The 9,725-nt window shown below is 42.3% G+C and overlaps 1 protein-coding gene across 1 annotated transcript in view; it reads left to right on the top strand.

The window, feature by feature from the left end:
* Positions 1–1,653: 1,653 nt before the first annotated feature.
* The window catches only part of PDE8A (phosphodiesterase 8A), a 310,375-nt gene continuing 302,303 nt past the window's right edge, over positions 1,654–9,725 (top strand). The window contains exon 1 of the mRNA XM_019504133.1: positions 1,654–2,081. Within this exon, the coding sequence (XP_019359678.1) occupies positions 2,016–2,081 (66 nt within the window). The 5' untranslated portion in view covers positions 1,654–2,015. The remainder of the gene's footprint in view (positions 2,082–9,725) is intronic.

Genomic DNA, 9,725 nt, shown 5'->3' with positions numbered 1-9,725 from the left:
GTTTCTTCAAAGTGCTGGGCAGTTACCTGTCCCTTTACACCCCACTGTTCAGATGGAGAACCTGAGATACAGAGAAACTGAATTAGCTGCCCAAAGCTACCAAGCCAGTGTCAGACAGGGCTAGAGATCCAGCATTCCTCCTCCCAGGCTGATATGCTAGTCCTTTGATTTGCTGCGTCTCCATATGGACTTTGTCTTCGAGAACCTTAAACTTTACAAAAAAATCTTTAACTATTTGAATATGTCAATCTGGATTACGCAACATGTTTGTAAGTAATGTAGGCTTAAGAGTGAGCAAGATGCATTTTGTATATTGCTTGTGCATTTCTTCAAATATGAAATGCCAGAAGTTAAACTTGAGGACCCCAAAGGATAATTTCAAACTAAATTATATTAAAAAAATATATTTGAAACTAAATGATATCTAAAAGACTTACTTATAAAAACAAACATGATGAATGAAAACACAAATATCCAACCTGTTGTATGACCTGGGCAAGTTACCTGCATCTTCTCCTTTTTCTGTGCTTGTATTTTGACACTGGATAGTTTTTTAATATTTTATGTATCCGGAGACAGCACTCTGTCTGACAAGAGCATGTCCTGACAATTTAGAGGGTAATGTTTTGGCTATTCCACTGTAGATGTTCATAAGGATTTGTGCAGCTAACATAGGTCATAGATTATAGAGAGGAAATAGGGCCTTAAGTGAACTGTGGTGCCTCTCATTTTGGGTATCCAAGTCAAAACAACACTCAGACAGAGACCATATTTTCATGAAGCGTGGTGAAGCTGGCTTCTGGGTCAAGTTCTGTCTCCACTTGGCACCAGAGATAACAGTTCAGTTTTTAGGTTTTAGTCTGCATATAGGCTGCCAGATTTCCAAAGTAAACAGACAGAACCCATCTCAACCCCACTGTGTTCACAGTTATTTTAGTTGTTACTTGTGCTATGGTGTGGGCAATGTTTTTTGGACAAAAAATGTTTTTTCAAAGTGAGTGTCCCTTTTAACGATAAGATGGTCTTTCCTCCCTGCAAAGAAATGCAGCACTCCATTAAACTCCCTTTCTCTCACTGTCTGACAGAATGTGATTTTTTTAGTTTTTTTGACCATTTGCTCAGACTCCCCATCTTCTTCAGGATTTTGTGATGGCTCGCGGGGAGTAGGTCTTTTCTGAAATACTTTTGGGCATAAATTTACTGCCGTTCGCTTGAGTTCAGGAGGGCTATTCCCCCTAAGTAAAATGAAGCATGTGCATAACTCTTAGAGGACTGAGCCCACATGTTTGTGGGATTGGACTGCTGCCCTGGAGGGCTGGAGCCAGCCCTCTGGGAATGCGAGTAGGTTTTACCTGTGATTGCAAGTGCCCCCGGTGCTCCTGGGTAGGCTTTTTGTAATACATCATTCAAAATAAATGGGCCCAGCTAAGAATAAGGGCCATTTTTTTCTCCTTCTATGTTCCTTTCATTTAATAAAAATATTTACCCACCCAGGTAATAAGGTGAATGTGAGTTGACTTTATTACCCTTACTGTCATGAAGTGATTGGTTGCTGGGTGACCTTGCTTCTGGTTTTATGGTCTAGACTAGGAGAGGGGTGTGGCTACACTATTGAATTAGTACTGAGTTGTCAAGTTTCTCTTGACGTGAACAGAGGTTCAGTGTCAGGGCTGTTATAGTACCAGAGAAGTGAATAAATCTGGTTTGCCATTTATTATGTGCAAACCTTGATCTGCAAGTAAGATCTGAGGGAGATAAATATCTGACAACAGGAGCTGTCGAGTCCTGAAAAAGAGGCCATGCTGTGTACCTCGTAGCAAACCTGTGAAAACCGGCAAGGAACTGTGATCTGAAATCTTGGATTAGCTCAAGAGAATATAAAAAGCTTGTGTTCAGCTTGCTGAAATGCTTTAGCAAAATGCAGTACTGGAGAGTCTAGCTGGTTTGGTTTGGTCTTGCCTGGAGAGTTATTTGATGTTTTTCCCTGGAAATCAAAGCTTTTCAACTAACAAAACATGGAAGAAAATGAAGGAGCAGATATTCTGAGAACCAGCCCTGTTTCTAATGGCCCTTGGTGCAAGGTGAGAAATATATATATATATATATATTTAATTATAGAAAATATTCTATCTTTGTGTAGTTTGTGACTTCAGTAAACCATTTCCCTAAAGCCAGAGTGCATACACATGCTGCACTGGCCTTTGTAAACAGCTGAAAAACTGTCTTCAGAGCAAGATTGTGCTAGACATTAAATACAAATGAAATGGTGATACTGGTTGGCAAGAATAATGTTCTTGCCAGTGTCAAATACCAAGAGTTATTACATTAGAAGCACTAAATAACTGAGCGTGTTGCTCTAAGGAAAGAAATTTAACCAGTTTTTTATTTGTTTGGAATTTCCGACAACTCATAATTTTTGCAAAGCTGCTCTTTTAGCATTTACAGGTCAAATACGTTTAGTAAAACCACAGTGAACATAAGGTGAGATAAGCATTAACTTATGCAAACAAGTTGACGATCCAACTGCAGAGAACTTGATGTCCATGGGTAAACTTCTAATATTATTCTACCAAAGCTCCCTGGACAGCATTTAACTTTATTAATGAGAACAGCTGTGCTTCTTGTCAAATCTTGTACAACGACATTTTGAGGTTTGTTTTCTGTTGGGTTGTGTTTGTAATTTGATCTCCTGTAACAACATTGTCCTTGGTTCACATATATCCACAGTAGCAACTCTGACATCCTGTTAAAAAAAACCCCAACAACTCTTGTTGTTTCCTGTGTTTTAAAATTTGACAGATTTCCAGTTTGGACAGGTTAATGTGTTTATAGTCATCTCATCCTGTTACATGAGATTAAAAGATTAAGGTTTGGGGAGCTGGGCATATGATTCTGATTTTGGTTTCCTGTAAAATGCTGATTTGTGCCCCCTGCCCCCCTCTTTGCCAGACCCCAGCTGTAATATTCTTCAGGAGTCTCCATAGGAGTTTTGCCCTTAATAATAATAATAATAATTATTATTATTATTATTTTTTAGTGGGATCAAATTTTTACTCCATATATTGAAGTTCTGGCTAAGGACACCCTGCAGGCGAAAATCAAGAACGTAGACACATGTAGATCCTTGTCTACTGAAACATACAAATTCTTGTTTAGTCTAGTCTTGGTGCCTGGTATCAAGGTACCTTTTTTCTGACAGTTACATTGAAGATTTAAGTGAACATATTCAGGATATGTAGATGGTGAAGGGTCTGGTCTCTCTGTATTTACTACAGTCTTCAGTGTTTTCTTACTGGAAATAGAAACTGGTATATTATACAATGATTTCTAAAGGTTGTTGAATGCTAAAGAACCAGAAAAAAAAAAGAAACAGAGCAATTGTTTGATTTGACTGTGTTTGTGCAGCGTCTATGTACTGTTTAAGTTTTTGATCTTGTGAGGGACTTTAGGGGCGGACTTTTCTCCCTGTGAATTCTCTTATCAGGAATATTTGTAGGTTTGCCTTTTAACCATTCATAATTCTGCACCTTCCTGTGTAGAAAGTTTGTCATCCAATCAGGAAGCACAAACAAAATTATCTGACTTCAGAGACCAATTAACCACTGCAAACAGGGACTGGGGACTAATCAGAGGGAGCAATTTGCAAACAAACAAGCTGAAAATTGTTCATCCAAACTATTTGGCAAGTGGTTCCAGATAGAAAAATATGTTAGCAGAAACCTGGATCAGCTTGCAAACACACACAGTCTTTATTCATTCATCCGTGCTCATGATTTCTAAAGAAGATTAGACTAAATTTATTAACCATTTTGAAGGCAACCTAGAAAGTCATCCTTCACCTCTTTTCCTTTCCCAGTACAATTCTTTTACGGCTCCCATCAGACGCTGTCTGATTGTCATCAGAAACCTTTGCATAGGAATCTTGACAGCATGCAACACCGAAGCAGTAGTGAACTTATTTAGCAGTAGTTGTTGTTCTTGGTTGCTCTGAAAGTTTGGAGAACAGGTAAAGTTTTACATGTTCCTGTTCATGACCCTAAAAATAAGACCTTCCCATCTAAAAGTCATGGCTTTTTATAGCTTTCATGAAGACCTAATGGGAAAAAACCCTAAAGAGCTTTTTCGACATTATTTAAGATGTAAAGTCTCACTAATTTTTATCATGTTATAGTGCATTTCTCTACCAACTCATTAAGACTCAGATTTTTTAGTACAAGCCTTCACATTTGCAGATGTAGTTTTCTACTTGCAAATCACTGTAGTTGCAACTCGTTTTTGGTGAAAACGTTACTGCTTAGACATCTACCTGTTTGCACCCAAATATCAGTCTCAGTGCAGAAATGAAGTACAGTGATTTGTAGGCACAAAACTGCACCTGTAAAACAGGAAGCGGTGTTATAGCACAGCTGAAAACATGACCCCCTCTGTCAGTCATTCTTGTACAATGACGATGACAATGTACTCGGCCCAAGCTAGTCTGTGCCCTTGAGCTTTCAGCCTAACACACCGATCAAACCAGATGCACAGGGAGATGCTGGCAGGCGTTCAGTTCTCCCATCCTCCTCCCACTATGCCATGCTGGAGCAGAGGGCCCATGTTGTTGTTTACTCTTTTTAGGCCTTGCAGAAGAATAAGTGTTGTAGGAGTGACTTGAATCTGTGGCCAGGATGGGAAAATTCATGCATAAGGCAGGAATGAAAATGCTATTGAAGCTGGCATTTTAGGCGGGGGGGGGGGGCGCAAATGTATGACTCTGAGAGCACACGGGTGCCAGTGAAGCAACTGGTGGAGGGGAGTGCCATAGTCTGATCAGGCAAGAGGGTTTAGTTTTGTTCTAAAAATATCACAGACTAAATTTAGAAATGAGTTCATTTCTTGGAACCTATTATGATGGAGGGGAAGGGAGCAGAGTGCGTTCATGCACCATCTTTTTGGCATTGGAGCCTTGTGTTCAAATCCTGCTTCAAGGCACAAGGGAAAAGGGGTGTTCTTCTCCTATTTACTCATATTCTACAACCAGCAAATATTGATATAGACTGCCAACTTCCGTCTGAAACCTGAGAAGAGTTTCTGCAAACATGTATTGCTGGGATCCAGGATGAATGTATGGAGAAGCAAGCATTCACAGTGTCTGGCTCCAGCTGGTCTTGTTGGTACCTTGCTTTCATATATACTAAGTGTACTTGCAGATTTTAAAATAAAAAGAACCTGGTTAGATATTAACTCCTGGAAATAGCTGATATTAAGGAGTAGCAGATTACAACACAAACTGGATGTTCATAAGCTGCTGAAGGGTAAACAGCAAATTTGCTGAGGGGGAGGGGGCAGAGAATTTGCTCATAGCATCTAGCCAGAGTGCACTTGTGTGGAAACCTTCATTCTTTTTACTAGTTCACAATTCATGCTAGTTAATCCTTTGGGAAAAATCAGTACATTTGACACAGGTGCTCAAAAGTCTGTTCTTTTTCAGATGGCTACAGCCAAAGGGTCATGGCAGTTATGAATGGGCTTTTGAGCCCTTCCTTTCTCCCAAGTCTGCACATACCTTTTGTGCCTTAAGGGAGGGCAGGGAGTTATCACACTGCATACTCTGGAGTAACTGTCCTTCTGTGCCTACTTTTACCCCAGCATAAGTGAGAACTGAACCAAAGCAATTTAGCCCTGATTCATTTAGGGTAATCTACCTTGCTTTAGCTCTCCCTGGGGGCATAGGGGCAATTACTGCAGAGCAGCTAAGGTGCAATGCGTCCCTGGCCCCTTAATTGCAGGCCCATGAACAACAGTAACTGTGTGTATGGGTTTCCACAAAATTCCCAAAGCCTGCTTCCCAGCACAAATTTAGGAACAGCTGAGCTCCAGGCTGCAAAGATTAGTTTGCTCACCACCTTGCATGTGCTTTCCAGGAAACTCTTCACACATGAGCTCTGTGAACCTTAATTATTGATGCATTGCAGAGTGCTGGAGCAGCAGTACTCTTGGCATTTGTTGCTTTGTAGAGCAAGTTGCTGGCGTAATTGTGACAGGAGCTGAATTGTTGGGGGGGAGATTCATTTTGTTCTTAATGCACAGAACAGAAGTTTGCTGAGATTACAAGTAGCTAAATAATCAGGAGAAATTACTCTATTGTAATGTGGGCTCTGGAGGGAATGGGTCTTTAGTGGGGGTACTGAGTAACAGGAAATCTGGCTAGGAAAGTCACTTACTGTAGTTAAGTTACTAAACTGCAAAGATAACTTCATAATGTGAAGCTCCAGTAAACGGATGTGTTCCATGAGTCCCGTGGCCCTGGCATTCATGGTGTTCTCTATACTTAGAGAGAAAAGTGCCTGTTTAAGACAGGATTTCCGACAGGGCTCCTTGTTGGCCTACCTCTGCTCCTCTTGAAGTCTTTGGAATCTGTCTGCAGTGTGTACCTGGGGAAGGATGCTCTGCAGCAGAAGCCACCCACACATCCTTAATCGCATGTGTGCCAAACCCCAACATGAAGCAGCAAAGTTGTACTGGGGATGTGCCCTTTCAGGGCCTGTGTCTGGTGTGCTGGAAAATAGCCACCAGTAAGGCCCCTGTATCTGTGGTTTCCCTGTTGCATTTTTGAGTTTGGTGCTTGTGACTGGGAGAGCATGTGCAGGGCATTTAGAAGTGTCGTTCATTGGACCAGAGGGGACAGTGTAGACACACCTGGAGGGTCATTGCCTTCAGAGGCAAAGCAGCAGTGACTGTTGTCCTTATCACCTAGTCTTGCGAGATGCTGAGCAGTCTTGGCTCTGACCACTTTCTAGGTGCTCTCCAGCTTGCAGGATCAACTCCTTAGATGTGGGGTACTTACCACTAGCAGTAAGTAAGGACACAGATTTTCACAGTGGTGAAAATGTCCAGCACTGCAGACAGCTTTGCTCTTTGGAATTCAGACTTGAATCTGCTACACTTGGCCTCTGTTTCATAGGAATTTTTGATTTTGGACCTGCAGAGTCAATGGTATTAAGAAAGCATTAGGGTTTCTGGGACCTGTATTGTGAGGCTGTGAAATCCTCACTAAGATGGAGAGTGCCAGTGTTCTTATTTTGCCAGTACTGTTGGGAAGGGGACTGGTTTATCCCATCAAGGGCCACATCCAGACAAGCGTGGCTGTTTCTTTCCCTTGGGACGAGTAGCACTGGCACACATTGCAGGTTACCCTGGATTGGGTAGGGGACTGGCCCCAACAGCCTTACCTGGGTTTCTGGGGGCCTTAAGGAACTACAGCCGTGCTGCTCCTGCAGCTGGATGCCTGGCAAGCAACTGGAGCCTTGCTTTGGCTGGCCAGGCTCTGGTTTTGGGTGGCATGCCCTGCTGCCACATGCGCCGCTACTCTTTGCTGTTGGTGTGGGGTTTTTTAATGACAAGAATCTAAGGATCTCCTGAGGTCAAACCTCCCCTTCCCCCAAGGTAGCAGCATGGGGCATTCCTGCATGTGCCATGCGTGGTGCCACAGATGGGTCTGTGGTGCCACATACTGCACGTCTGCACTGATCTGGATGCGGCCCTGGAGTGCAGCGAAAAGAGTCCAATGCTGTAGCCAGGGCTTGGAAGTATCCTACCAGCACCTTTCTTCTGTGACCTTCTCATTCTCCCAAATTCGAGCTTACCTATTTCTGTTTGGTTGGTTGGTTTCTGAGTTGGAGTGTCTCAATGAGGGTGCCTTGAAGCCATGCTGAGTGTCCAGGGCATGGGGACCTCTGTGATGACAGTGTGTGGATAGTATGGAATTAAACATGTTATGACTCATCATAAAAAACAAAGAGGGAGAGAAAGGGCCGTATTATGAACATCTGTATGATTCTCTGTGAGTGATTTTTGCCTTTTGGTACTATGAGTGAATGACCTTGGGAGTATGCTGCCATTTATCTTCACTGTCTCCCACTCTTAATAAAGATCTCAGAACTCACTGGGATGTTAGAAGTGAAATTTTAAAGCCCAGTGGCCCAATGAAGCCTCATCAAAGGGAAGCCAAACTCAGGGAATGCATTTGGAAGTCAACGCCTTTAACGACAATGGCAGGTGGTGAGTGCCACCTCTAAAAATTGGGGCAAGATGCCTCAGGCTGGCCATCTAAAAGCAGTGACCGCTTGTTAGGTAATTGCTATGTGCTTCTGTTTCTCCACTTGTAAAAGATGGATAGTGATGTTGTCCTCCTTTGTAAAGTGCTTCGAGGTGCAGGGCAGGGGAGTTGTTTTACCTTGGCTGCATTTGTATTTCAGTTCTGCCTGCTTATCTTTTCCACTTTTTAAAAAAATCTCTTCCACAACCCTGTGAAAGAAGGAGCTTAGCCCCATGCTAGGAAAGAGTGAAGAGCAGTGTTCTTGTAAACTTGCAGTGCACAAAAATGTGACCTTAGCTAATTAAAAATATTACATTAGAAACTCTGCCCTTAGAGTTGCACAGTGCTGTTGCACAATCCCAGAGAGCTATTAATCTCGCAGGCAAAGCAAAGCTGTCACAATGAACGATGGAACCTCATGCAAATAACTTTTCCTGTCTGTCAAGGTCTTTCTTTTCAATATCTGCATTTTGTTTATCCCTTGTAATTCCACTGCATTCACTACAGGAGGGGCTTCTGCACTGCTGACCAAAGACAAACCCGGCGGCGGGACTGACTCATGAAAGCCTTGCCAAGTCAGCAACTGGCCCCTGGGCTGGGATATTACAAAAGCAGCTGGTTTCATTCTCTTACTCAGCAGCGGCCAATGGCTCTCCTTGCAAATAAGCAGGAGTTCTCTTACAAACACTTGTTTCATAAAGGCTGCTAGGATTTGCCGCTGTACACTTTTGTCTTAACAGATTTGACATAAAATGGCCATCCCATTATGTTAGCCTTTATATGCAGGGTAAAAGGAACAGAAGCTGTGGTTGTAAGAGGATGGGCTGTAGCTGAGCTGTGTTTCCCTGTCTTGATATCCCATAGATGTGACTTGAGAAAGAAATAGAAATAGTCTTTGCTAACTGAATGCATGTTAATAGCTTCAGTAAACACCCAGATCACAATAATTCTCCTCAGCTCTGAAATTTCCACCATTGGTTACTCTATGAATTTATCTCTGCCAAATTTTAACAAAAATAGACTTTGCCATTTGGCAGTCATCCCAGAACATGTGACACTGGGCATTTAAAAAACTGAAGAGCCACAGAATTAGTGTCTATGTTGCTGACTTTGAGTCTTGATGCTTTCCATCAATAGTTCCTCCAGGGACATCTTCCGTCCCGCAACTTGTATTGACGTTAAATTCAAGGTAACAACACAGTTCTTTTGAGCTCCATTGAAAATCTTGTCCACTGGCCTTTTCATGCTGGAAATGGTGCCTCAAGAACCCTATTGCTTTTTATAATTGTAGCAATCTACTTCTCACCTTAGGATAAACTGAGCACCCAGGAAGCAGGCTGTCTATTACTTTCCACTTGGCAAGAACACGCAAGCCTTTCTGCTAGCATATGATCTCCAGGATTTCACAGGTTTTACCACTGCTGTGCTTCGGGTACTGTCTGGCAGTGTTAGAGTCGTGCTACTTTTCAATGAGTAGGAATACACAAGTTTCACATTAAGCAGAAAGCGACTTCCCCACTCTGTGATCTTACAGTTAAGGTGGCAAGTAATAGTCTATTTGCATTGAGCAAATAGCTACTCCAGGCTGAAAGCAGACCAGTGATATCTACGTGAATGTCATTTACACTGTGTATTTTTTTTTTTTTTT

Source organism: Gavialis gangeticus, unplaced genomic scaffold (genome assembly GCF_001723915.1).
Source record: "Gavialis gangeticus isolate Ggan-Ray unplaced genomic scaffold, GavGan_comp1, whole genome shotgun sequence".
NCBI lineage: Eukaryota > Metazoa > Chordata > Crocodylia > Gavialidae > Gavialis > Gavialis gangeticus.
Note: the sequence above shows the minus strand (reverse complement) of the source record. Positions and strands in the feature narration are given on the sequence as shown.